This window comes from Pleurotus ostreatus (genome assembly GCF_014466165.1).
Source record: "Pleurotus ostreatus strain PC9 chromosome Unknown scaffold_9, whole genome shotgun sequence".
NCBI lineage: Eukaryota > Fungi > Basidiomycota > Agaricomycetes > Agaricales > Pleurotaceae > Pleurotus > Pleurotus ostreatus.
This window is the reverse complement of record NW_023503164.1, coordinates 1,980,478-2,006,528: the sequence shown is the minus strand read 5'-3', so window position 1 is coordinate 2,006,528 and position 26,051 is coordinate 1,980,478. Positions and strand designations below refer to the sequence as shown.

Here is a 26,051-nt window from a genome sequence, read left to right as displayed (position 1 = left end):
TTCTATCATACCGCTGTTACTACCGTTGGCCGGAAGGCTACAACATCAGCCCATGATTGTGCTACACCTTACTCGCCGATACCGACTCTTTCTTGTCGTGAATACCACCGAAAGACTTAAGCTGCCTATCAACCAGTCCTTACAGAGATTGATACGCAGAACTCGGGGGAGTCCGAGTCGAGACGCTGTCTCTCTGGCCTCCACCTGGTACCCTCTGCTCCTCCACACCTTGTCCGCGTTCGGACAATTCGTTGAAGTGGCCGACGGGTCCTTTATGGTTGAACGTTATTAATTCAATCACACTGACCTCGTAAGTCGATGACTGATTGCTGATCGTTGCGGCCAAAGTTCCCAACGCAGCTTTTCTAATAAATGATGTTGGGAAAGCTGCATTGCAACAGACGGCGATGCTCTTCGGAAAAACATCGCCCGTTCAACCTCTGGTCCGCAATATTTGATTTTGATTTTAAGGTATCGTTCGATCAGAACGGGCCAGCAGCCTCTAAAATATGTGAGGATGACGATACGAAGTACGCAATAGATCGAATCAGGTCCGGGCTGGGGAGTTGACGCGCAGAAGGATAATCAATTAGAATACAGAGTTGACGCCAACGTGAAATATGTGTGATCTACGTGAGTCGAAGACAGTAATCAGGGTTCCCTGCAGGATTCTAAAGAGAAGCGGTCAATTAATATACATGTCTTCGTGTTTGCAGACTTTACTCACCAGAGCCCATCTCGGGAAATCTACAACGTTGCCACTTCCGCCTCCGACTGCAAAGGTATAGACAAAGACCATGACTTGCGTTCCACCATCCAGGGCAGCAGACATCAGGAAGTTGTACTTGCGGAACCAACCAGGATGGTATCGGCGGAGATAATATTGCGAGAAGACAGCGAGGCAGAACGTCGTAAAGACCGACGAGTTGATTCCTACACTGAGGTATCCGAGTGTCCCTGAAAGGCCGTGGCATATTCAATGATCATTCTCTGATCGGTAGCAAATACGTACAGCATAGAATTGGTGTGACGACTTTGTCTGCATTGAGCTTGGGGAAGAACTTGTGGACAACCCAGAATGGGATGGGAACAGCGAGTCCCATGAGTACGGCGAATGGAACCATCTGAGGAGAGGGAGTCAGCCTGTCGCCATCACAAGGGAGGGAAAGATCATTCAACATACCCAGTAGCGACCACCAGGGGCGTACAGCTCAGCGCCAAGGGCACCCCAAGAAATGGCATCCGAATTAAACGACTGAACCTGTTGACCGGACCACTACATCATAAATCAACACTCAGCAATCCGCCATCCGAAGGAAAGTTGATCTGAAATCGTACGTACAACGTTGGAACCCTGGACGTCGAGTAGGATCTCTCGGCGGGATGATATGATAGATTTCATGATGACGTAGTTCAAGAGACCGCCCTGCGAGTCACGGTGTCAGATGAGCATCAAGAACATGACAGCTTTGAGCGTACAACTACAGAGCCAAGACACTGAACGGTGAAGGTCGCACGAGGAGGAAGCTTCGTATATTGCCCCATCTTCAGATCCCGAGTGAGGCCACGGGCTTGTTCGAGGGTGTTATAACCGTAGAGAGTGAAATACATGTTAGCTTGGGGATTGCCGGGGATCATAGCCGCTCCAAGCATCTGCACGAGATTCTGAATGTCCGGAGAGAATCCTGCATGGTGGAAAACAACAGTCATATAATGCGGAGATAGTTTGAATATTTGAACGAACCGGTGATTGCATAAACGGTGAGGACGAATGGAAGGAAGGCGGCGGAAATGATGATACCAACAATCAATCCCCACCATGGGAGACCTGAGTGACCGGTGTACATGGTAGCCATAGCCATAGCGAAGCTACCAAGGAATACTACGAGGTACCACCACATAGGCACTTCACTGTACATCTGTCGTACATATTGCTCAGTCGAGCGCAACAAAAATGAGTCAAGGGGACGGGTCATACCTTCATCTTCTCGTAGTGAGGATCAGCGTTGTCACCGTCCTGTAATTATAAGCCCATGAACGATGACACGTGTATAGTAGACGGCCCTTACTCTATAGTTCTTGATAACCTTAATGATATCCTTTCCGTACCAAAGAACGACGTGAGTGATAGTCGCACCAATTGCAAGGTTGGAACCGATTTTTGTGAGGACTTGGGAACTGGCGAACCATGGGAGACCCTGCGGGGAGATTGGTGTGCTTTCACAACAATGAGGCAAGCTCTTTGTACGCACTACTTCATCCAACTTTGCACGATCAAGTACGAATTGATCATTCAGAATAGCGAGCTGGTTGAATTGGGAGCCATTGGGGAAGAAGAGCTGCTGTGATAGGAAAGGATAGCTTTGTCCATTCCATACGTTGTTTGCGTAGCAGGCACAGAAGGCAATACTGTCAGTGGCATGTAAGCGATGATATCGAGAAGGGAGTTCGGCCTGTGGTGCGAGAGAACTTCGAAGAGATATGACGCACATGCAAATAGCTGTACCGAAGTACAGTGAAAGCTGAGTTGACAGCGGGGTGAACAGAGCACCCATAGAACCCCCGCCTGAGCCAACATAGTTCCAATCTAAACAAAAAGCGAACATTCCCAGGCCTTCGTTACCAGCAGCGCCACCTAATCCACACGGGAGGCGTCAGTGCCGTACACACGTCAGCGGCTGAGATTTGACACTCACCAAAGATACGAGTGAACCATGCGCTGTCTTGGTTCGCAAGGCAGAAAATACTGATACCAGTGAGTGTTGGCGCTACGTAGGAGAAGATAAAGCCCGTATCAGAGCCCTATCTCCCGCTGTGGCATGTGCAGACGTGCGTACCGATATATTCTGGGAACCATTCCCAGACAAAGATCCCGATAAAGACACTCCAGAAAAATTGAACACGCTTCTTCTGAAGGAACAACTTCTTCCCTCTGTGGAGCGCATCGAATAGCTGAACGGTAGGAATCAAGTTGGGGAAGACCATATAGGTCGGATAGACGAGAAACGAGCGCATGACCCCTAACAAGGGTACGAAGGTAAGCGAGACTGATTGAGGCCCTCAGTAAACGATCGTACCACCAAGGCCGTACCCCAGTAACTGACTCCCAATTAAAGTAAATATGCCCACACCCGCATTCGGCTAAGAAGAAGACCGGTTTAGCCAGCGGGAGGAAAGAAGATAACGAGATAACTAAAATACCTGAATTCGGTAAAACAGATCATCTGCAGCGAAGATACTAATGGCTAGTGCAGAATCCGCTGCGGTTGAGGCGAAGATAGTGACAGCAACATGCTCTTTGAGATCTACGACGCGAAAGGGCATCAGAACGCCGTAAGACAAGTTTTCGAACCGAGACTAAAGACGCACTGAAAGGGCCCGGATTGCAGAACCTCCAGAAAGCAGTGTCCTTCGTCCGGAGTTTGGGGCGAATGTTACCAGGCCCGGGGACGATCTCCTCCATTATAACGCCAAGAATGTAGGCGATGATCTGGATGAATAGTTGGCTGACAAAGACGGTCTGAGGCCTGAAGTACTGACAGAGTATTCGTGGTCGTCACACTACGGAACAACGACGAGCAAGGGGTGATACATACAAAGATCTGTCCAAGCACGGCGCCGAAACAGGAGAGACCCAAGCCAAGGAACCACATGCGGAGCGTAAAGACCGGGAGTGCTGGGTCATCCTCGAGCGAGATTAGTCGCGTCGCCACGTCCATATCCGTGACTACACACAGTAATAATATGTCAAAGGTCGTTGACGGCCTAAATAGAATAGCTCACCGATCGGCTTCTCCTTCCCATTCTCGTCTATGTCGATTATTCTGAGATCGTCGAAGTCGGCGTCTTCGAGAGACCTGGCAACTTCCACTGAACTTCTCTGGCCTTTTTCAGTGGTGCCCTTCTCGTCATCCAAAGGACTGCTTCGCCGGGAGTCGAGCAGGGTGGGGAGAGCATCGACCAATGCCATTGATTGCGGTGAGCACGATGGGAGCCGACAAAGAGGAAAACCCGCGGGAAGGGCGAGTTGCTCTTCTCGTGTGCCATTTTATGGAAACTGCGAGGGTGTGCCCACATTGTACTCCCGCAGGCTCCAGGAATGCGTCAGGTACGAAACAAGATAGACGAGAAGGTTGTCGGAGCACATGGAGATTTCGAAGCAGTGTCGCCAGCCATAGCGGTAATCCTGCCCCCCGATTAGCCTGACGCCGTGTTCTTTTCGTCAGGAAGGTGGGAAGTAGCAAGCTGGCCGTGACTCCAGGTCTCCAAAGGCAAGCATGCGGGAGAGAAGTTTGAAGACGAGCTCCTGCTGACGTAGAGAGTCCTGTGCCACCACTTTCCATGCAGCTCCTAGGTCCGTTCTCCCGGCAAATTCCAAGAAGCGGCACGGCTTGAACTAGCAGAGACACCGAAATCGGCGTAGGCAGATTGTGGTAATAAGTTGAAGAGAGGTTAGGACTCCGATCTTGAAGGGTTGGATTTGGAGCCCCGCGCGGCCCTTGTTGAACTACGTTCTCCTCCTCGGCCCCGTCGCTTTCGCGCCCAACGACTGGTGACTAGATGTCAGCATTGGCTCTTGCTAAGGGGGCCTGTCTCATTGCTAACATCCCTCCAAGTGTACAGGTCTATCCGTACGAAACACGGCGCTATGGCGCTATGGGAACGTCAAAGCAGAAGCAATTGCATAAAATCTTGCGATACATATCATAGATGAAGAGTATGTGGGTACTGAAGATGTCCTACCATGGGACTGCCGTGCCCTCGACTGAGCCACGCGCACTTCTCCAAGTCTCACTAACATCAAACCAACCTGGTATTGACTGCCAAGCCTTCTCCCTCGCCCTCCCGACACACTTCTCGAATTCCTCTCTACACGCTCCACACATTCTCAACCCACACATCTTTCCATCCTCACTCCCATCCGAAAAGTCCGTCCTACTCAACATTTCCTTTGTTTGCTTGAGCGTAAACACCGGATCGGCGTCTCGTCCACTGGCGATCCCCCCAATCGCACGCAGGATGTTCAAGAGGATGTAATAGAACGATTCGTAGCAATCGTTGATCCCTAAGCGTCCAGAGTCAGCGTGGCTGACGGCGCCGAGTGTGACGTCTCGATTAGCGCATGCCCTGCTTAGGGGACGATCTTCAAGCTCTCTAGCGAGGAAGTCGGCGATGTAGCGTTGACCGGATTCGCGTCCGCAGAACGTACGAACGAGCAGCTCTTGGGTCCTTGACGAGATTCCGAGTTGGGGTTCTTGATCACAGGCTGGCTGGAGGGCGTTAATGCCAGCCAAGATCTTCGTCGGTCCGTAGCGGGCGAGGTCGTAGAATGCTGCGGGGGCGATAGATGGGATATCCAGCTCCATCGCAAGTTGGATGACAAGGATTGGATGGGGGTAGTATACCCTTGGGGAGTACTGGCCATTGGCGGTGGTCGCTGCGTCTTCGCGCCGATCCCACTCCACTAGGGTGGCTGGCCAATCGTGGTGAAGGCGCTGTAGGCACTGTTGCCGCAGATGTTCCACGAAATATTTGGTGGACAGACGGAGAACGCCCGCTACCGCTGGAAAATCGCCCGCTTTGGGCCCAGAAAAGTATCTTCAGAGGTACAAGGTCAGGTTAGTCTTACGACGAAATCTTATCAATAGCGTAATGCTTACATTCCGTCGTACAAAGCCTTCAGGAAATGCGCAAGGTCCAAGGGATTATCGTGGAGTTCGACGAAGGGGCAACCGTCAATGAGAGGTTGGTCGGGAGGTTGGGGGATGTCGAATAAAGTGCTGAATACGTCGGAGTGGCGTGCCAGTTGCCCTCGATGAACTTTGAAACCCATATGTGGCTTCGAGACGAGGATAACGTTGCCATCGGAGAACCAGAACTGGGTAGATTTGATGAGCTGAAGTGGTGGGGAGAAATTCATGGCCTGTGATGTGTGGTTTGTGCCAAAGTGCAGTGCGGGGCTTCACCGTTACGAGGGATTCATATAGGTATGCGTCCCATGAGGCTGACATCCGCTCTTTGCTCCTATGGCTGACGCCGGGACATGAATATGTCCGACCGAGTCCATAGTGACCTAGATGTCATATTTTAATCGATTTGCTGTACTTCTACGAAAGTAGTTTCGCATGCTTAAGACATTCTGTGCAGCTCCGATGGCAAGTTAAACTTAGGGGGCCTGTCGCGTCGCGTCGCGTCACGTCACGTTCCCCCTAAGTCACACTTCCCACATCACACGGCGAAGTGTTAACCTCGTTCTTGCTAATTTCTTAACAACGCCTGGTGAACTCTAACTTCTTCCATCGTGTAGACCATGCAATTCGACGGTGGCCTGACCGTGACTCCGCAAATGCGGCGACTCATGTCTCAACCTGGGACTTTATCTGGCGACGCTGGCCAGCGCTTCCGGGAGCTCTATTCTGACGGTGCGGACCTCCTATTCGCAGGAAACAGGCTCTTTGAGATGTATCCATAATAGGCTCTGCCGCGTTTGATATCTCGCGCCTTTCACCGTTTGGATTGGCGTGCTGCGCTGGCGTGTTGAAGGAAGTGGAAAAGGTATGTAGATAGTGACTACAACCTAGTGTCAATAGTTTCACAATTTGTGACCTAGCTTGTAGAAGGACGGACGGCCCCTCCTCTGGACGGAACCGAGACGCCGTATGAGTTTGGCTACGCAACACTTATTGTCAGCGGTGCCCAACGAATCACCGGTAGCGATAACCCCGATTCTCTCAAACACGATAGAGTCCTCGAATACCTTATCTCGAAAGGGATGCCTGTCGACGTACCCGACATCGCCGGCCAGACCGCTTTGTACCACTGCACAGCGTCTCCCGCACCACTCATCGATCTTGCACGCATACTTATCGTCTCAGGGAAGGCGGATGTCAACCACCGGTCGCGATACGGCGAAGTCGCGCTTTTGGGCGTGTTTCAGCAGAATCGCGTCGATGTGGTGGACTTGCTGATGGAGCATGGCGCAGACCTGGATGTTCCCGATGGGGATGGCTTGTCGGCGAGACAATTCTTTGTGAACTGCGGGCCCCAGATAACGGCGTGCATCAGGAAGTGGGTGCGGAAACGAGAGGGAACGGAGGGCGAGGTTGGCGGGGAGTCGATGGCTTGTATATGTGGTAAGAAAAAGGATCTCAAAGTTTGCGCGAGATGTAAGGTATCAAAATACTGCTCGCCAGCCTGCCAGAGTAAGTGCACGTCGAGCTTACCGAATTTCCCGTAAAACCATTTGCCTATACAGAAAGCGACTGGAAACGCCACAAACGGATATGCGTCGCTTTTTCATCAACGAACTCTGTCACCATCAAGCCGTTCTACAACACAGCGGTCGGCAAGATGCTCCCCACTGCTGCAGTCACTCGCAACGCCCTCGGCATACCCCAGGATCCCGTGAACCCCAAACACATGCGCGCGTCCCATGTTCCTGACAACGTCGACAAAAAAGATAAGGACATGATCATCAAGGTCCAAGTACCTTTGGCCGCGCCAACTATGGATCTGCTGGTGTACGACAAGAAGAGAGATTTTGTATGCAGCGTGAGGCGAGGGGACGGCTTCGACGCGTATGATAAGATATACGCGGCCGTCAGGGCACACGGCGTCGGAGGGGCAAAAGCATACTTTGCGGCGACCTTGAAGAGCGAAAATGAGTTGGTGGTAAAGGTGGGCGACGTGCTGGCAGAGCAACCGTTCTGATCTGGACTGGGGAAGTTACCATCTTCGCCAATCCGGTATGCTCAGACACGCAATGCTGATGCGAACTGCTGATATTTTTCCGCCCTACCGAATAGTGAGAGTGATGATCCACGGCTATGCAGTTCCATATTTCTGAATTTCATGGAAGACCGAATCTTACGAAAGACCGTCAATGCCTGTCAAAGACAGCTAGGAGGTGCCACGTGGTTACTGGTCGCCGTGGTCACATAATTGTCCATCATAGAACATGACCACATTCTGATCACCGTCTATCAAACCTTGCAAGCTTCGATATGGTGTCTTGACAAAACAAGAGGCGATGGAGATACGCCGGCGTCCCGCTAGGTGATGATCTGTAGAGCCCAGAGCCATGCGACGACATATCCTCGGCGGCATGGTCCTTGAAACGATATCTCTTGGGAGATGTCTAAAAAAGTGGCCATGTGTAAAACTTGCCTCGCAAGGGTGATAACCGAAACGCGAGGGCTCATCCTCATGGTCTACTAGTTTCTAACATCTGAACATCACACCCAAGCCATGCCCGGAGTGTCCAGTCTCGCTCGTGGTCGTAGCAACTTGATTGTCGCCCACGTACTCATCGTAACTTGGCACTGCACATAAGGACTGAGGTACGTATTGCACTAAACTCTGATGCATGTAGCCCATGTGCTTCCATCCAATCCATGGCCAACGTCAATTACAGGTACTTCCTGATTCCGATCGTACCAGATACATGTCTCTGATAGACTTCAATGTATTGAAATTCATTTTAGCGGCGTTCTTCCAGGTGCTTCCCCTTCTGCTCGGTTCTTCTCTCGTTTCCCGCTCATGGACCCATTTTAGATTTGCCAAGGCTTTGCGGAGGCAGTCGCATGCCTTGCATTGTGCGATTGCCCAGATGTTGAGCGTATGGTGCTTCTAATGTTCCATGTGCTCCACCAACCTTCCCGTTTATCTTACTCCGTACCTGACGAATTGCTGGAGCCTGTGTGGACCTGTCATCCCAGTTTCCATAAAGCGGCAAACGAGAGAAACCAATCGCTCCTCCAGCGACTTTCTCATTGTCGGCTCCTCCCCCTACCGTACCATCGTACTCGTCACAGTCAATGGCCGCGGTCGAGGCCCTCCCCACTTTGCCCGCTTCCCGGCGTAGTGATTCATTGGATGACGAGAAGAGCCTTAACGAGAAAGGACAGAGGCGTTCGGTGGAGGTTGCCAGGTCTCTCAATGGCGCCGACTTTGACGACCTCGGGATCATCGACATAGACGAGAATGGGAAGGAGAAGCCTATCGGTAAGTTATCATATCTCGATCGTGTACGGTAGCTGGTGGCTGATGATGCTGTGTAGTCACGGATATGGACGTGGCTACGCGACTAATCTCACTCGAAGACGACCCAGCACTCCCGGTCTTCACCTTCCGCATGTGGTTCCTTGGCTTGGGTCTTTCCTGCTTCGGCGCTGTGCTTGGACAGATCTTTGTACGTTTCAATATCTCTCTCTTCACTATACCCTCGGAACTGACCATGAATGCGCAATCAGTATTTCAGGCCGCAGACCGTCTTCGTCAGCCAGCTCTTCATCCAGATCATTGCCTACATTCTCGGCGTAGTTTTGGAGGAAATCATTCCAGGACCTGGTAACATTCGCCCTAAACTGCAGACGAAGAACACCGCTTTCTGGAGATTCTGCAATCCTGGTCCTTTCAGTGCGTCCCAACCCCTGTTTCGCGAGCTCATCTTACAGCGTTCTGATTCACTCCCGTATGATAGATATTAAGGAGCACGTTGCCATCACTATTTTTGCTTCCACTGCGGCGGACTCCGCGCTTGCTATCAGTATCTTCGCTGCCGATGATCTCTTCTACCAAATCCAGGTAAAATCCTCGTTATCCCGCTATCTTCGCCAGCTCCCTAAAACAACGCTTTTCTCAGCCGAATGCGGGTGTGGGCATATTTACTCTGATTGGCAGTCAGTTACTGGGTTACGGCCTTGGTGGTATGGTCGTTCATTGGGATCCTTGATCCACATCGCTTATCTTCCTATTTCCGTTAGGACTCATGCGCTCGTTCCTCGTCTACCCAACCTACATGGTCTTCCCTAACTTGATTCCCACCGTCCAGCTATTCGACGCCCTTCACAGAGGGAAGAAGCTGTTCCTCCAGAAGAAGCGCGTTCGATTCTTCTGGAGCGTCTTTATCGGCATCTTCGTATGGGAATGGTTCCCAGAGTATATCGGTACGTCGCCGCTCTCTATATGCGAAGCGGAAGACAGGGAATTAACGTGGCCTTTATCTTCTCCTGCTTAGCCCCGACGCTCACTGGTATCAGTATCTTCTGCCTTGCGAATCAAGACAGCGCATGGTTCACTCGCATCTTTGGTGGGCGTTTACGTGCATGTACTCACGACTGGTTCTTGCTGACACCTGCTCGTATGACCTAGGTGGTGCTGCTGGTAACGAAGGGCTGGGAATGTTCGCTTTCTGCTTGGATTGGAATTACGTCGGATCTGGCGGAGGTTCCATGGGTGCTCTCTTCACCCCGCTGTCGACTCAGCTTTCGTTGTACTTCGGGACAGCTATTTGCATGTGCGTTATACCCTTGCAACGCTCCCGTGTTCTCCCACACCAAAGACACGGCTTGTTTGACCTCTTTACTCACGGAGTACCCACAGGATTGCGTTCTGTGCCTGCTACGCTAACAACATCTGGAATGGACAGAGTTTCCCCTTCCTGTCGCAGCAACTCTTCTTCCCCAACGGCTCGCGATTCAATCAGCTCTCTATCCTCAATGACCATTTCCTGCTTGATCGTGAGAAGTTAGACGAAGTCGTGAGTACCTATATCCCGTCTCGCTATTGTCATAAATATAAACAAATTTACTCTTCGTAGGGTCTGCCGTGGTTCGCTAGTTCGCAGGTACTCGCGAAGATCGGCGCCAACCTCGCAATTGGGGCGACGATCACCCACGTTGTTCTCTGGTACGGAAAGGATATCCTGAAAGTCATCAGAAACTACAGGGTAAGAATCGTCTGCTATGCAAACGGTTATTGCGCACGAGCTAATCCAAACATATCATATAGGATGGCGAAAATGCTGATCCTCACTACGAAAAGATGAAGGTGCGAAGACCATTTCCTTTCCGACCCTTCACGCAGACTCACCAATCTGTTTGACAGGTGTACAATGAAGTACCTATGTGGTGGTACCTTGCGATCTTCTTCAGCAGTTTCGCCATGGCCATGGCTACGATGTACACCGGTCACTCAGGTCTCCCGTGGTGGGGACTGATTGTCGGTATCATCATTTCCGCCGCCTTCCTTCCTTTCGTCCTCACCGTCTACGCTATCACTGGTATGTTCACCCTCGCTCCAAATGCCCACGGTACCTGAGTTTCCACTGCTTAGGTTTCTCCCCGAATATCCAGAGTCTCGTGCAGATGCTTGGAGCAGCCATGATCCCCGGCAATCCCCAGGCCAACATGTACTTCACTCTCTACGGTTATAACACTCTCGACCAAGCCCGCGGTCTCATCCGGGATCTGAAGATGGGGCAGTATACGAAGCTTCCTCCTCGAGTGACATTCACCGTTCAGTGCCTTGGCTCCGTTGTTGTACGTTCAGATGTCCAACCAAGGTTGTGCCGATTTGACACGACAATTCACAGGGTGGTCTCCTCAACTATGTCATCATGAAATCTATCATATCGTCCCGCCGAGAGATCCTACTCGACGTTCAGGGTTCCAATGTTGTACGTACAGCTTCAGATCAACTTTCCGTTAGATGATGGATTGCTGAGCGTTGATTCATGATATAGTGGTCCGGTCAACAAGTCCAATCGTTCAATTCCAACGCCATTTCATGGGGTGCCCTTGGCGCCGATCTGTACGCTCCTGGTGGCCGCTACTGGGTACATTGAATAAATACTCCCTCCCTTGGGCTGACGAGGCGCTGACGCACTTCCTAGATGGTTCCGTTCGCCGTACTCATGGGACTCGCTGTTCCAATCCCATTCTGGGTTGTCCACAAGTTCTTCCCCAAGCTCAACGCCGACAAAGTTGTCACGCCAATTCTCTGCTGTGCGTGTTCCCTCCCGATCAAAGAACAATCACTGAATATCCTTCCGCTTTTCAGGGACCCTCGGATATCTCAGCGTTGGAATCAACTCCTCAGTTTTCACAACGTTCTGTCTCGCTGTCTTTTCGCAATACTACCTCCGCCGATATCGTCCTGGTTGGTTCCGCAAGTACAATTTCTTGATGTCAGCCGCCCTGGATGGCGGAACGCAAGTCATGGTATTCGTCTATACGTTCGCAGTTGGTGGCGGGAGCGGTAGCGTTGTAGATTTCCCGAGATGGGCATTGGTGAGTACAAGTCACAACCTTGATACTGTGTCGACTGACCGTGTCTATGTAGAACCCCGCGGGGAACCCTGATTATTGTCTTCGCCTTACGTAGTTAACGCATATTCATGCTGATGTCTTTTTACTGTGTATGTATTCTTATAGGCTATTCTTCGCACCATCAACTCTCCAGCACATGCATAAATATCAGATTCACATTCCATTCACCCAGCACGCCCTAGGCTTGATCGCAGTCAATGTCGCCTAAGGAAGGCTTATACAAGACGTGGTTCACTTTCATAAAGCAAACGCCCATCTATACGAGTTCAATAAGAACAGGGTGCAAGTAGACCTCTTGAACGTACCGTTTAACGGGCAGTCTAGGCGGTACAGGGGGCTAAGGTGAATCACCTCAAGCCGCGCCGCTTTCTCCCACCATGCTCGAACTAGACTCTTCAAGCTTCGTGCAGACGAGTGTCAGGAGCTGCGGGTGTGCCAGGCGCAACTGCGTGCTACATCGCAACCAAGGCAGCGTACGGCGGCGGCTTTCCTTATCGGGATACTTTTGGCGCGCCTCACTTGCCACCTAGCTGTTAACTGTCAACTGATCACCATCATCGCCCCGAAACTTCTCTTCTCGCATTATTCCTGCTTTGAATGCGATGCTAGAGAAGGTACATTAACCTGCTAGACCAAGGCAAGGATGCTTACTACTTCACTCACCACTTCGTCGGACACCTTCACCACTTCGCAATCATGAGATGCACCTCCAAATGGGACCAATTCAGCACACGGCATGCTCGCTTCCAAGTGGCGCCGTCCGGGCCAGTAACACCAGTGATTCCGCTCCAGAACGGCCATAATGCTGGTGTGCATCTCGCCACTCGTACGTGCTTTCTTCGGCAATGATTGCCTTGTGCTCATCCTACTGTCCGGATAGCATGCCAACCGAGTCGTTTGGCGATGACGCCAATCTATAACAGCAACGTCCTCGTTTCATCGCTCGGACCCGCAACACCGGCCTATTACGCCACGCCTGGCGTCCTCTATACGCCTATGACAACAACAACACACGTCCCGCTGTACCCTTATGTCTGCCATACATATACCCCGCACTCCGTTCACGCGTATATGTGGTAACGCGCGCATTGGGCCAAGAGGGCGATCATTTGTGCCCGACTGGCATTGTAAGGCTTCTATCTGCGTTTATTTGGGTGTCGGATATCGGGTTTGGGTTTTATGTGATCGACTTCGGGACGCTGGACTTTGTATTCTTAGTATAATCATCATGAACGTGTACTTGCGCTATGACTCTAAACCTTTTCTTTGGTGACGTCGGAGATCTGACCACCGGCGGCAAATGCTTCACTCTGGACATGCTCAAATCGTCGGCAAGGATTCTCAGCAATTTGAGCAAGGCAAAGGGACGAGAGAAAGCACCGGAGATGATGGGTGGGTAATAGAGGACAAGAGACTTCCGCGAACCTGGAGCAGTAGAGCGAATGATTGCAAGCGCAGATAGAACACGTTAGATAGAGAACGGACACAATCATGGCCGTGAAAGGGAGCGTTGTAGGTGAGGGACGAGAGTGGACAGTTTCGCGAGTCAGGTCTCGGACATCATTGGGGGCTTTGCTGACCCTGACATATGAGTTCGAGCTAGTGGAGGAAACGATGGCGATGATGAAGTGGGAGGGGTGGACGAGCTCAAGGGACATTTTAGTAGCTCTCCCGCGTTTGATTAGCAGCGAAGTGCACATCAACTGAATAGTATTGGTACTGTCCAAATCTGAGAGAGAGCCAACACCAATATATACATGTTCAGTATAAAAAAGGCGAGTAGGCCGTCTTTGACGTACCATGTAAGTTCATGGTACTGCATGAGGGTAGGCGATTGATATGCCCACATCGGCTGTGAGTGGGTCACCACGCCCCCGCAAGAATTTCAGAATAGCTTTGAAGGTCTAGGTAACGGGTGAAGTGCGCTCGTGAAGAAGTTCCTTCTAAATGGAGGAGGAAATGAATTCGTTCCCACCCGGTGTCTCACCGAAAAGGTAGGCTATTAAGTACGCCCAAGCCCGGTGCGAGCGCAAGTTACCTATCCCTCAGTCCATATAGCACCATCATGTTTCGATTCCACGGTCCCGCTCAACCGTCCACTCCATCCGGGGAGATACACTGAAACCTTGGTCCTCAGCGATCCGCTCAACTTGACATGTCGCAACAGGCCGAGTCCCTTTATAATGACCCCGTACCTTCGGCTAACGAACCTCAAATGTCAGTACCCCCTGGCCCAGAAGCTGGGGAGCCCTACAGCATTGCTTTAAACCGTGCGGGATATCTATTCTCTACGTCGCGCCAGTCTTCCTCCATGACTCTTGGGGGGCCAACCACGGGATCTGAGACGATGAACCACCACGATTCCCAGCAATCTAGCGTGTCGCTGTCGACGTGGGTTTCCCAGGTGTCCTCTTCGCTGGCAACGCTTGGCGAACAATTATCGACAATCTCCCACGTCATCCCCAGTGACCAAATCCTTCTCCGAGACGCGGAGAGTGCTGCTAGGATCGAAGCATTGGAAGCGAGACAGATTCATCTTGAAGAGGAAGTAGCCCAGGTTCGAAGGATGATTGAGCAGCTGCTTCCAAACCAGGATGTTGGGGCAGGACACCAGCAGGAGGGGGGCAGTAAGAGGGATAACGACGAGCTGCAGAAGAAAGTAGACGGAATTCTGGCCAACATTCAATTAGAGTAAGCAGTATTGGAGTTGAAACGAAATATACTCACTACTGGTGCCTGATAGACAATCAAGGCTATATCCCCGGTTGCTGAATTCAACTGCATCGATGTCAAAGATGTCCATCCAGCCACTACCTACTTCCAGTGGAAAGCCACCTCCGAATTTCCCTGCGACTAAAGGTGAATATGAACATTTGACAAGTGAGTAGTGCCAGTCCTCGTGGTGAGTACAATACTGAACCTAAAATCTAGAGGAAAGATACGAGGATATCATGAAGGCGTACGGATTACCTATCAAGGGAGATACGACCGCGAAGAGGGACGCTCTTCGTGCATTTCTTGGCCTCCCTGCTTGATTTGCTAACGACATTGAATACTTCCGGATCTGATATCAATGATGGATATATTGGTGGAGGAAACACGATACACCGTAAAGACACCGTAAGACATATCCCTTAGGGAACCAACCTGAATATACACTATCAGTAAAGGAAGGCGACTGCAACGCCATCAAACTCACACTTTACTCGCGACCTTATCGGTAATGGGTGACGACACCTCAGCATGCGCTGAACATTCTTGCTTGCCCTTTGACAAGCTCTCAACATCCTTGAGCGTATAAGTAGGCTTGCTTGTCTTCGACTCCTTCGCGGCACCAGCGGCCCAGCATTTCTAGAACACGATCGCGTCAGTGACTATGTCTAGATGGGTTCAAGAAGTAGATGACGAACATGGAATAGTTCCCAAGCTGGGCTTTCCCAGATCGAGAGATCACCAGCTGCCTTCCAACCGGCAATCGAGCCCTCTGCACCTCCCTTCAAGTGGAGACCAGCGTCGATCCAGAAGCAACCGCTGAAGGCAATGGAGTTCCTCTCAGAGAGCTCTCTCAAGAGGTGCGAGTACGGTGGCACATATGCGAGCGAGGCTCGCTTCCCCTTCTTACCACCCTTTGCGGGAGCGGCAGCCTTCGCCGCTGGTGCAGCAGCTTTACCTCCTTTGGCCGCAGGAGCAGCTCCAGCGCTGACAGATGCATCAGCCTCGGCAACGACAGTTCCTCGGACCCAAGCGTCGGCGCCGACCCAAAGACTCGCAGAAACGGCGCCTCCGATAGCAGAGATGCCGAGATGGACTTTAGGGGTAATCGTCCCTTGAACGAACCCTTTTGCACTCAAATGAGCGGAGGCTTGGAGGGCGAGATCTGGGGAGGATGCGCGTTAATCACTATCACGACCTGAAATGTGAACAAATGCATCACCAGTGTCTTTGCTCTTGACACCCTTCTCCTTCGTGAGGTTGCTGTGTGCTTTCGGATACCATAACTCGAGATCATTGAAGTCATAAGCGAGGTGGATATCTGCCGTCACAGCGAGGTCGAGGTGACCTTGAGCAATGGCGTCCAAAGAGACGTAGGGACCAATGGTAATGAGACTACGACCAACAATATGCTTAACGCGCGTCTCAAAATATGATCAATAAGAATTTGATACATACGGGGGAACACTCAATCCAGGGAGGCCCAAGTCCTTGAGCAATGGCTTCTCATAGTGGAAGCCACCCTGCACGAAATTAGAGGACACAGGAATATGCGATGAATATGAGGCATACCGAAAGCGCAAGGTCGATATGTAGCTTAGCATCGACACCTCCGCTGATACCTAGTGCAGATGTAAGGCTTCTTATGGAACAAGTAAAGCCATCATACTGACCGCCAAAGGCCGAGAACTCCTTGATACTGGGGGGAATAACGCTGCCGACGATAACGATCCCAGCTTTAACTTTGATGGAACCCTTGCTGTGGAACTCTACATCAACCTTGGGATGGATGCCACCGGGGCACGCTGGTGGGGCAGAGCCTTCCGAAAGGACAACATCGGCGTTCAGAGATATGTCGGAGCTCTCAACCTTGGGAGCAATCTCGAAACTGGTTTTGTCTAACGGAAAGGGGCATCGTCAGTCAGTCGCCTCGGTGGTTCTTCGAAGAAAACAATATTTACTAGCTATCATAGCTGAAACGTCTTGGTAAGCCTTGCCAGCCCATGTAGCGACGCTCTTGGCAGCAGAGGTGACAGCAGTGGCGACGGTGTTAGCAGCATTAGAGACCCAGTTACCGATGGCATCAAAGATACCGTCCTCGAATGCAGCGTTCAAATCCAAACCAGGTACTGTCGCCTGCACAAGAACATCTAATTAGCACTTATGTATTTGATCAGGGGTAGGAACATACCCCAACGAAAGCAAAGTTGACTTCGCCGACTCTTCAGTAGGGGTTAGATCAGGACGAGTTCAGAGGGACAGAGCAGAAGGTGAACGTACTTTGCGGGGTCGACTGCGGCGAAGTTACCATCGAGCCGGACAACATGTACTTCAGCAGCAGCGCCATCCCTGCGGCTGACCTTCCCTTGTGCGTGTTCAGGGAGCGACTGGTCCTCCGCAACCATCATGCTCGCAATCCTTGCGAATGGACCGCTACCACACTACGGAAAGATATAATTAATTGATTGTGAGTATTGATCACGCCGCGAATACGTACACTCTCAGGAAGTCGAACAATCTTGTCGACCGGGCCATGGTGGTCAAAGACATGTTGACATCCCGATTCCGCGTCGTCATTCTCGCAGACGAGGCGTATTTCCTGATCAACCACATTGGGGTCGCAATCAAGGACAACCCATCCAGCAGCAGGAGTGAAATCACTGATAGACTTCGAGGATCCAAACTACATGTCGCGGTCAATATGAATCTGAATCTGATGCAATGATAGAGAGCGCGTGAGCTCACGAGTTTAATGATACCAGACCCTCCCGATCCCGGAAGAAGATCGTAGGCACACTCGCCGTCGAAGCATGGTTTGGACCAGTCATTGGCAGCGTTAGCACCAATGAAGGTGACAGAGACGCTAATGAACGCCAGAAGTCCTCTCGAGAGCATGTTGCTTTCGATGAAAAGGAGAAGAGATGGCCTGGAGACCAGCTTACTCTAGAGTGCCAAGTCCCCGAAACAATGCCTTTATAGATCTCCATTATTGTGCTGCGTTACAGTAGCTTCGCAAGTTAGTGCGATTTTGACGCCGGAATCGCTTCTAGGACCTGTTGCATCATGAATCACGACTACTATTCGTGTAAAATCTTTCGTGGAAACTTATAGTACGTTTAAGACTGTGGCCTAATTTAAGTCTGACCATTTTGCGGAGGAAGTGTGTGCCAGTGAGTCTTTCTGTTCACTAGTAGCGCATTTCTATAAAAAGATCAGAGCTTGAGACAGCAATGGCCATACTATGGACGCAACCCTACATATGAGCTGCCGTTCTTGTTGGGTGATACGGTGATGACTTTGACGCAGCCAGCAATGGAGACGACACGATGAATGGAAGGTCAGGCTGAAGAAGTGTACTGTGTAGGAAGGCCGTTCAAATTAACACGTGACATCTCCTAAGTAGGTTGAGGAGACTAATTTTTACGCAATGTTCGTAAACATTGTGGATTTGGATTTTGGTTACTAGTGTACCACTCTGGTTCTACATATCAAAGTATGAGCATTCAATCATCATTTCAGACTATTAAGTAAATCAGTGGCAAAACCCTGGAATAGAGGACGGTACTGACGTCTGTCCTTTGACATTACCTGTGAGAGGCGAAGACATAGATGGCTCCTTGGAGCACTGTGCATTGGTGTCGACTTTGTTAAGATCTGCCGTTGGCTTGGACAGAGCCACCTTCCCGGAACGCTCCCTCCCGGCCTCCCAACATTTCTGATTAAGATAGACATCATCGCAGAATATATAGCACGAAACACAGATAAAACTTACCTCGAGTACCTGAAGATTCTTCGACCAAATCGGAAGGATTGCATCGGCCTTCAACGGACCAAGCTTCCCCGTCGCTCCTCCACTGAGGTCCACCCCGAGATCCAGCCAAGCGCATCCACTAAAAGCGACGTCGCGTCTGTTGAGTTTCCTTGAGACTACACGCCCTCCATGTCCCGGCTTCGCTGGTAGGAATCGTCCGGGGGGGAGGAACTCGCGCTTCTTCGCGCTGACTTCAACATGGACCGACGCTCGCGCGTACGCCGCCGCTTCGAGATAGATGCTAGCATCGACGCTCCCTGCTGCCGCCCAAACACCGAGATGAAGCTGTGGAGCGAGTGTTGCCTGAAGCCATCCTGGGAGCTTTTTTGCCAACTGGTTTGCATTTTTGGGGAAAGATCAAATACCTTGGGCATCTAAGTGAGCCGAAGCTTGGAAACCAAAGTCTGCATGGAATGAGTGCTTGATGACTCGCAGGGTAGATCGAGGGTGGTGGCTTACTAGAGTCCTTGGTCTTGACACCACCCTCTTTACTGTGATTCCCATATTCTTTCGGGAACCACATCTCGATATCATTGAACACATAATTCAAATGGATATCGGTCTGCAAGTCAAGGGCGATATGACCTTGTACCCGTCCGGCCAGCTCAAAGTAAGGCCCGATCGTGAATACTCTATAATTATTGACACAGTGAGGCCAATAGATACCCTACGAGCGGTCGGGGCTCACCCTGGGACAGAAAATCCGGGTAGACCTAAACCTTCAATAATTTTCTTTTCGTACTTGAAGCCGCCATTGATTTGCACCGTCGCCTTCAAAGCTGCGTCCACGGACCCATCCACGCCTACGAGCGGAATAAATGCGATGAAGAAACACAGTTTAGTCCGCGAACGCACCTCCGAAGGCAGCCAGCTGACTATGCCCGCTTTCACCTTGAGGCTCCCGTCGCTTTTGAAGTGGACGTCGACTTTCGCGTGCGTGCCCCCGGGGCATATGGGCCCATGCGCTTCCTCAGACGAGAACTGGACGTCACTCCTCAGGGAGATATCCTGGCTTTCTACCTTCGGCGCGATCTCGAACGAGGTTCTGTCTGTTATCAAAAGGGGCGGTATGTAGCCATCGAATCAGAGTAAGAGGGAAGACAGAGCGGTGAAGACAGACTTTTGACCAAATCCGACACGTCGTGCATTCTATCCCCAACCCAATTCCCCGCTTTGGCCACCCAGTCCTTTGCGGTGGAGATAGCCTGGCCCACCGTATGCACGGCGTCGCCGACCCATTTACCGACGTCGTCCCAGAAGAAGTCAGTGAACGCGGAATTGAGGTCCAAACCGGGACTAGTAGCCTAGAAGGTGGTGGCATGCGTAAACCAAAACAAGTTCGGATACTCGTAAGGAGGATACGTACGCCGACGAACGCGAACTGGACAGTTCCGCACCTACGACATTAAGGCGTTAACGGAAGTCCATGTAGAGAATTAGAAGGTTCTTTCACGCACAACTCAGCGTCGATAGCAGCAAAATTATCATCGATCTTCAAACTGTGGATTCGGGGCGCTGCCCCGTCCCTGCGGCGAATTTTCGACTCTGCATGCGCAGGGATAGTCTGGTCTTCCGCTACAGTCATCTCCACAATACGCGCAAACGGACCATTGCCACACTAGCGACATGAGATCTCATCAACGCACTAGAGAAGAAGAGGCCGGGTCGACTTACGCTTTCAGGCAAACGCACGACCTTGTGAGCGGGCCCGTGGTAGTCGAAGACGTGGTTGCATCCCGATGCTAACGATGCGTCCTCGTGATCAGTCTCGCAGACGAGCCGGATTTCCTGGGACATCACATTGGGATTACATTCGAGGATCACCCATCCTGCCGCAGGCGTAATGTCCGTCAGACCCATCGGAGTGGCGTGCTATCAACCATGCCAAATACTCATCAGCGAAATGTCACATGCAACGGCGAGGGAAGAATGATTAGTTCACTAGCTGCGTACCACTTTGAATATGCCTGATGTCCCGGTGGCTTCGTGCAAATCGTACGCACACTCGCCGTCAAAGCACGGTTGAGACCAGTCATTCGCTGCGAGTGCAGCCAAAGCCGTCGAGGCAACGACCATTGGGAGAAGGGAGATGAAATGCATGTTCAATTGTTTTCCTAGTTGTTACCTGCCAGCTCGGTATGTCTTACGCAGTCTTTATACCGTTCATTTACCTCTTGTATCTGGGAAGGTGAAAGAAAGGGTACTACGTAGAACCCATGCAGACCTTCAGCGCTTGGTGACGGTGTTTACACCTTCCTCGATTTCCTCCGCCTCGATGAGTTTGGCATAGCATTCGTCCGTGGATGTCGAAGTGGCCTTCATGGTGGCCCGAGGTTGGTACATTGATGGGAGACCAGTGCGAGTGCGAAACTGGTATACGACAGTCAGCTAGAACCACGCGTATAGAACCGCAAATCGACATACAAATCTCGATGGATCACGAAACCTGACATACCGACTTGCCGTCTGTATGAACTGGAGCCGGGCAGACCTGGGTAACCTCTTGAGGATAGCAGTAACGTCTGCGTAGGGTGTGAACACCCACTACTTGGCTAAGGACGAGCGCTCATGATAACTAGCGAAGCCCTAGAAGGCATTGAATTGAATTAAAAGTACACGACGCCCATCCATCAAGCAGCTGTAACAGGTCCGTACATGTAAAAAAACAACCGGATGAACGAACACCGAGCTATATACACAAAGTCACACAAATGATAGAAGAACACTACCTTAGCGCGAGCTCACAGCATAACCATATACCGCCCAAAGAGCGTCTCTCCAACGCCTAGGCCTAGTACGATAGAGATAATGAACGAGGCTTGATATGTCCTGCATCACGAAGGGATAACCATCAGTTCCGCGAACAGTAACTAAGACATGTATGGCGGGAGGTAAACTCACATAACAATCAACATAAGCGCGAAGTCCAAGGCTGACTGTACGACCTGCATAATACCCCTGGCATACGCGTGCTGCGGCACGATCTTCACACTTCTCAAAGCTGTGACGGTGGACGTCAAGACCACGACCAGCGGGTGCTGCATCTGCTTCGATGTTGGGGGTTTCTTCGACACCTCCGATACAGCTTCTGAAACCTCTGCCGACTCCGCAGAGGGCACTCGATCCAAATCTTCATCTCGTTTGTGATCCACCAGCCTTGCAGCGTCCTCTCCCCTCCATATCTTCTCCCCACCAACTCGGATAGCGGCAAACCATCTAGTCAATATCCCAAGCAAGAACAGGCCGATACAGGTGCCGACCATCGCACCGTTGGACTTGGGCACCCAGCCAAGGAACAGGAGGACGTCGCCCGGCGTGAAGTGGACGTATGGAATCATGGAGCCGCTGGCCTAAGTAGAACGATCATTGAGTATTCGATGTTTATATGCATGGGAGAGGGTTGATGAGACGAGAGACGAAAGAAAAACTCACCAAGTTCATCGGCCCGTCCATACTCATATCCATCCCGTTTGCATGTTGTGCGCCCGTCAACCCCGCAGAAAACGAAAGAAATAGCAGTATCGATCGCAAAACGAGATACGAGTGGCTTTGAGGCATAGGTGCTTGCGAGATCCCACGCACGACTCAGGTGCTGGACTGTGGTGAGGCGAAGAATTAAGTCCGATGGCGAAGGGTAAAGCGTCGAGGTTCAACAGTCAGTCGTACGGTCGTAAGGTCGTACACTTCTGAGAAATCATGGAAAAACTTTTTGTCTCTTTACGTAATGCGATTGGTGTGTAACTTGGCTTGCCTAAGTATTCTAAAGAAAACACAGTCAAGCACAGTCAAGCACGAGCAGCCAATGGGAGAAACCGCTCAAGATTCTCACGAAAACAGCACAAATGGCTCATGATTTGAGACGATTGTTCTTGCTTCTGCTCCCCCTCGTTCCTGCCCCATTGCCTATAAGAACGTCGTCTGGGACGATGCCCACCCACCCCTCAGTGCTGCAGACGGCGATGAGCGGGACAGACGAGACTTAGACAAAGGTGCAAGGCGAGAGCGTAGTCCTCACCAAGCTAGACCACTTTTGTCTGCTCCGCTGCCCCATGGGCCATCCCTCGCTTTGCCAACTACATGACCTGCGCGTACTCGAGGTCCACCTATGCTCAATAGCATCTTCCCCGATTTCCATGACTTTCCCCTCGATCTGCTGCTAGATCAATCATCGCCGAGCAATCTTAACGCCAACGGCTCAGCCGCCTTTCAGTTGGCCCTCCGACCCGTGAAGGCCGATGTTGAAGCGTTCGTCTCCTACTCACTTCCCCCACTGAGCATTGCCTTCTCCTTTCGCCACCTCTTACTGCTTTTTTTCCTTCGAATGCCGCCCTCACTCGGGGAATGACTCGGGGAACGACCCACATGATTCTTATCACGCTCCTGTTGCCGGCTATCGACAGCCGGATTCACGCAGGCTCAAGTTGCAATCCCCCCTCACTTCTTCAAAGGTTCAGCTCACCCTCCAGCACTGACTTAGCGGCAACTCGGAGATTAATCTGCATTCATGTATGCGAGGGATGGGTTAGGTATTTTTTGAATGCTATTCTTTTGAATTTCGTTGTTCCACGAGTGCGAGAATTAGTGCTTGCACGTGCTTGATGAAATTGGTGCGGTTCCCACCATTCCGGACGTTTCCCTGGCTTAGCCTTCTGTCGCTCTTTGGACCCATCTTCTCATCCCCTCTCTTTCTACCTACTGCATTCCACGGAAGTCGTCTCCCTGACATACTTGAGATTCTCCTTGGACCCCCGCTTGAACTTTTCGTCGCTTCTAATACGTTCACCGCCCTCAACAGTCCAGGCGACTCACTCTAAATGGCCAATACAGGCAAACCACCAGAAATCCCCGCAGAGTTTCAAATTTACAAGTTTGTATCTTGCTTCGTCTTCGTCTGCATGCTCACGCACACTTAAATAGCTCGTACGTCGAGGATCCCAAATGGCAGCGCAAGTTCTCGATTGTCTGGGCTAGTTTCTTGGGCGCCGCGATCTTCATAGCGCTACCGAGCCTGGTCCGACTCATACATAGGAGGGGATTTGTCACCGTCTTCCGAGCATGGTTGGGCGGGGTGAGGGAGGACAGGCAGACAAGGAGGTATACACCCGTTGACGACCACTCAGACGTACATCAAAGCAAATCGGAGGGGCATCGTGCAACGCTCTCTAGGAGGAGCGCTTTCTTGAACAGAATACGGTCGTTGATGCTGTTAACGCCGCCTGGGATCGAGTTGAACGTCGTGCAACGTGAGTACTCACGTTCATCCTGCGCTTGTTTTTTCTGATAATTCGGTCGGAATAGTCACCTTGATCATTGGATACATAGTATTGGTCGTCGTGTGTATTGTCACAGATGCCCAGCTCATCGAGAATTCCAATCGTGCTGGTTCGTACAATCATATGACCCACGTGCGATCTCCTGCTTACAATAGAGGCATGACAGGTTTCATCGCCATCGCCCAATTACCCCCAGTATTCCTCTTCGCATCCAAGAACTCCATTCTCTCCCTCCTATTCGGCCCAGGCTATGGATATGAGAAGCTCAACTTCCTCCACAAATGGTCGGCGCGCTCGCTGTTCCTAGCGGCGGTCCTCCACGGCGCCCTCTGGATACGCAACCACCTTGAGTGGAATCTCCCTATCCTTGGCGAGCAGAAGGAGACGACAGGCGTTGCCGCCCTAGGTGTGCTCTGCGTTCTGGTGATCTCGTCGCTGCGGCCGCTTCGCAGGAGGTGGTATCAGTTCTTTTTCATCATTCAGTGAGTCTCTCTTTCGTCTGCGATCCAGACGTGCGTATTAATGTGTGCGTGGTCAATCAGTGTGCTGGGCTTCGTGTCGTTCTTTGTGACGCTGTGCTACCATACGATATACGCTTCGCCGTGGATATTCCCGCCGCTAGCGTTGTACGGATTCGATATCCTGCTACGGCTGTTCCGATACCGCATCAAGGACGCAGAGCTGGTACCCGTAGGCAACCAGATGACCATTGTATGTCTTTCCTCCGTATCTCATCTTTACCTTATTCACGGCTTGCCTTAGATAAACATACGGGACTGCACCGATGGGTGGTTACCGGGCCAACACGTCAGGCTCCGTATTTTCTTCTCTGGGAGAATATTCGAATCGCATCCACTAACCATTATGACCAACCCGAGTTCGGTCGGCGTCGTGGGGAAGAAGAGCAGCAGCGGCGTGGAGGAGGAAGATGGGGACAAGATGGAGGGCATGGTCCTCGGCGCGAGGGTATGTGGTGACTGGACCCGAGCAGTGAACGAGTACGCCTTGAAAGAGGGAGAGAGGGTCCGGCGTATCTCCTCGGCAAACGAGAAGGACGTCTCCCACTCCCCTACTCCTTTACCACCCGCGACACCAATCCCCATTCAAGTCATGATTGACGGGCCGTACGGCGGGTGTTCGATCGATCTGGGCGAGTATGAGAGCGTGTTGCTAGTTGCGGGAGGTAGTGGCGCCACGTTCACCATCAGCATGCTAGACGATATCGTCAAACGCTGCGCCGGCGTGAGGAAAGGCGAGAAGACGAAGAGGATTGAATTTGTTTGGTGTGTCAAGTCGTTTGGTGAGTACTTTCTCTCCTCGTCTCCCTGCTCTTCTGACCGGTTGCACCAGGCTCGATCAACTGGTTCGCAGCGTTATTGGCGCCCATAGCTGAGCTCGCTGCCGCCTCATCGGGGCTCGAGCTGCACATCACGATCTTCGTAACGTGCCTCTGCGACCCGGAAAGCGTGCCCGACATCCCCAACATGGACGTCATACTTGAACGCCCCGACGTATACAAGCTTTTGGAGGCGTTGATCACTCCCCCCTCTTCTATACCTGCGACTTCTGCTGGACATAGTGCCGAGGATGGTGAAGTAGACGCCGCCATTGACCTCGAGGCACGAGCGTCACAATCCCCTCATCATCATCATTACCCACCTGCAACCTCTAAGAAGCCCTCCACGCTGCGTTGGGTAGGGCCCGGCGGCGGGATAGGTATCTGTGCGAGCGGTCCGGAGAGCCTCACGCGGGAGGCTGCGAATGCCGTCGCGAGACTCGGGCTGAGGAAAGGAAACCAGGTGGGCGGCGTCGGATTGCATACTGAGTTGTTCGCGATGTAAATTATTGTACTGACTGGACCTGATATTCATGAATATGAATCACGAGCCGTGTAGAACCCTGCGTGCGTGTCATTCTGCGTGCTCGGGCTGAGAACTTGGGTGCGGTCAAAGCACGCTTGCATATTAGCCCCACACGACGCCTTCTGGTTGTGGTTTACCGCGATATATAGTGCAATTTATGGGGCATATGGGATACAGAGTTCTCATATAACACGGATCTGACGACAGGTGCCATGATTCGGAGAAGGATACATGGTATGTCTCATAAGCTATCTACTGAATCGATCGCCTCCTTCTCCCAGAC

At 51.5% G+C, this 26,051-nt stretch overlaps 11 protein-coding genes across 11 annotated transcripts; 5 read left to right on the top strand and 6 right to left on the bottom strand.

The window, feature by feature from the left end:
- Window positions 1-629: 629 nt before the first annotated feature.
- PC9H_011843 (uncharacterized protein) lies at window positions 630-3,970 on the bottom strand (the record flags this gene model as incomplete). The annotated part of the gene is made up of 18 exons (XM_036781324.1): window positions 630-671; window positions 728-957; window positions 1,013-1,124; window positions 1,184-1,276; window positions 1,343-1,426; window positions 1,480-1,685; window positions 1,745-1,919; window positions 1,979-2,017; window positions 2,070-2,198; window positions 2,253-2,409; window positions 2,491-2,635; window positions 2,697-2,768; window positions 2,838-3,020; window positions 3,078-3,141; window positions 3,202-3,305; window positions 3,370-3,535; window positions 3,597-3,727; window positions 3,784-3,970. The coding sequence occupies 18 exons, from the start codon at window positions 3,968-3,970 to the stop codon at window positions 630-632; spliced, it is 2,319 nt and encodes a 772-aa protein (XP_036627179.1).
- Window positions 3,971-4,739: 769 nt separating this feature from the next.
- On the bottom strand, window positions 4,740-5,920 carry PC9H_011842 (uncharacterized protein; the record flags this gene model as incomplete). The annotated part of the gene is made up of 2 exons (XM_036781323.1): window positions 4,740-5,598; window positions 5,661-5,920. The coding sequence occupies 2 exons, from the start codon at window positions 5,918-5,920 to the stop codon at window positions 4,740-4,742; spliced, it is 1,119 nt and encodes a 372-aa protein (XP_036627178.1).
- A 390-nt stretch (window positions 5,921-6,310) lies between these two features.
- On the top strand, window positions 6,311-7,710 carry PC9H_011841 (uncharacterized protein; the record flags this gene model as incomplete). Its single annotated transcript, XM_036781322.1, has 4 exons — window positions 6,311-6,422; window positions 6,476-6,555; window positions 6,611-7,202; window positions 7,256-7,710. The coding sequence occupies 4 exons, from the start codon at window positions 6,311-6,313 to the stop codon at window positions 7,708-7,710; spliced, it is 1,239 nt and encodes a 412-aa protein (XP_036627177.1).
- A 1,106-nt stretch (window positions 7,711-8,816) lies between these two features.
- Window positions 8,817-12,165, top strand: PC9H_011840 (uncharacterized protein; the record flags this gene model as incomplete). The annotated part of the gene is made up of 18 exons (XM_036781321.1): window positions 8,817-9,003; window positions 9,060-9,190; window positions 9,252-9,417; window positions 9,482-9,585; window positions 9,644-9,707; window positions 9,765-9,947; window positions 10,019-10,090; window positions 10,153-10,297; window positions 10,384-10,540; window positions 10,601-10,729; window positions 10,792-10,830; window positions 10,888-11,062; window positions 11,116-11,321; window positions 11,375-11,458; window positions 11,525-11,617; window positions 11,675-11,786; window positions 11,842-12,071; window positions 12,124-12,165. The coding sequence occupies 18 exons, from the start codon at window positions 8,817-8,819 to the stop codon at window positions 12,163-12,165; spliced, it is 2,319 nt and encodes a 772-aa protein (XP_036627176.1).
- A 641-nt stretch (window positions 12,166-12,806) lies between these two features.
- PC9H_011839 (uncharacterized protein) lies at window positions 12,807-13,190 on the top strand (the record flags this gene model as incomplete). The annotated part of the gene is made up of 2 exons (XM_036781320.1): window positions 12,807-12,936; window positions 12,991-13,190. The coding sequence occupies 2 exons, from the start codon at window positions 12,807-12,809 to the stop codon at window positions 13,188-13,190; spliced, it is 330 nt and encodes a 109-aa protein (XP_036627175.1).
- Window positions 13,191-14,265: 1,075 nt separating this feature from the next.
- On the top strand, window positions 14,266-15,145 carry PC9H_011838 (uncharacterized protein; the record flags this gene model as incomplete). Its single annotated transcript, XM_036781319.1, has 3 exons — window positions 14,266-14,801; window positions 14,854-14,990; window positions 15,042-15,145. 3 exons carry the CDS (start codon window positions 14,266-14,268, stop codon window positions 15,143-15,145), a joined length of 777 nt encoding a protein of 258 aa, XP_036627174.1.
- Window positions 15,146-15,305: 160 nt separating this feature from the next.
- Window positions 15,306-17,717, bottom strand: PC9H_011837 (uncharacterized protein; the record flags this gene model as incomplete). Its single annotated transcript, XM_036781318.1, has 11 exons — window positions 15,306-15,461; window positions 15,521-15,987; window positions 16,045-16,217; window positions 16,281-16,345; window positions 16,395-16,444; window positions 16,496-16,720; window positions 16,784-16,958; window positions 17,014-17,044; window positions 17,103-17,263; window positions 17,320-17,505; window positions 17,568-17,717. 11 exons carry the CDS (start codon window positions 17,715-17,717, stop codon window positions 15,306-15,308), a joined length of 1,839 nt encoding a protein of 612 aa, XP_036627173.1.
- Window positions 17,718-18,332: 615 nt separating this feature from the next.
- On the bottom strand, window positions 18,333-20,709 carry PC9H_011836 (uncharacterized protein; the record flags this gene model as incomplete). Its single annotated transcript, XM_036781317.1, has 11 exons — window positions 18,333-18,342; window positions 18,392-18,537; window positions 18,595-18,947; window positions 18,999-19,037; window positions 19,093-19,265; window positions 19,322-19,682; window positions 19,754-19,937; window positions 20,000-20,030; window positions 20,091-20,251; window positions 20,308-20,505; window positions 20,587-20,709. The coding sequence occupies 11 exons, from the start codon at window positions 20,707-20,709 to the stop codon at window positions 18,333-18,335; spliced, it is 1,779 nt and encodes a 592-aa protein (XP_036627172.1).
- A 150-nt stretch (window positions 20,710-20,859) lies between these two features.
- PC9H_011835 (uncharacterized protein) lies at window positions 20,860-21,230 on the bottom strand (the record flags this gene model as incomplete). The annotated part of the gene is made up of 3 exons (XM_036781316.1): window positions 20,860-21,003; window positions 21,089-21,135; window positions 21,194-21,230. 3 exons carry the CDS (start codon window positions 21,228-21,230, stop codon window positions 20,860-20,862), a joined length of 228 nt encoding a protein of 75 aa, XP_036627171.1.
- Window positions 21,231-21,374: 144 nt separating this feature from the next.
- Window positions 21,375-22,191, bottom strand: PC9H_011834 (uncharacterized protein; the record flags this gene model as incomplete). The annotated part of the gene is made up of 3 exons (XM_036781315.1): window positions 21,375-21,462; window positions 21,535-21,983; window positions 22,066-22,191. The coding sequence occupies 3 exons, from the start codon at window positions 22,189-22,191 to the stop codon at window positions 21,375-21,377; spliced, it is 663 nt and encodes a 220-aa protein (XP_036627170.1).
- A 1,256-nt stretch (window positions 22,192-23,447) lies between these two features.
- PC9H_011833 (uncharacterized protein) lies at window positions 23,448-25,747 on the top strand (the record flags this gene model as incomplete). The annotated part of the gene is made up of 7 exons (XM_036781314.1): window positions 23,448-23,500; window positions 23,551-23,876; window positions 23,932-24,015; window positions 24,073-24,388; window positions 24,449-24,617; window positions 24,669-25,206; window positions 25,257-25,747. 7 exons carry the CDS (start codon window positions 23,448-23,450, stop codon window positions 25,745-25,747), a joined length of 1,977 nt encoding a protein of 658 aa, XP_036627169.1.
- Window positions 25,748-26,051: the final 304 nt, after the last annotated feature.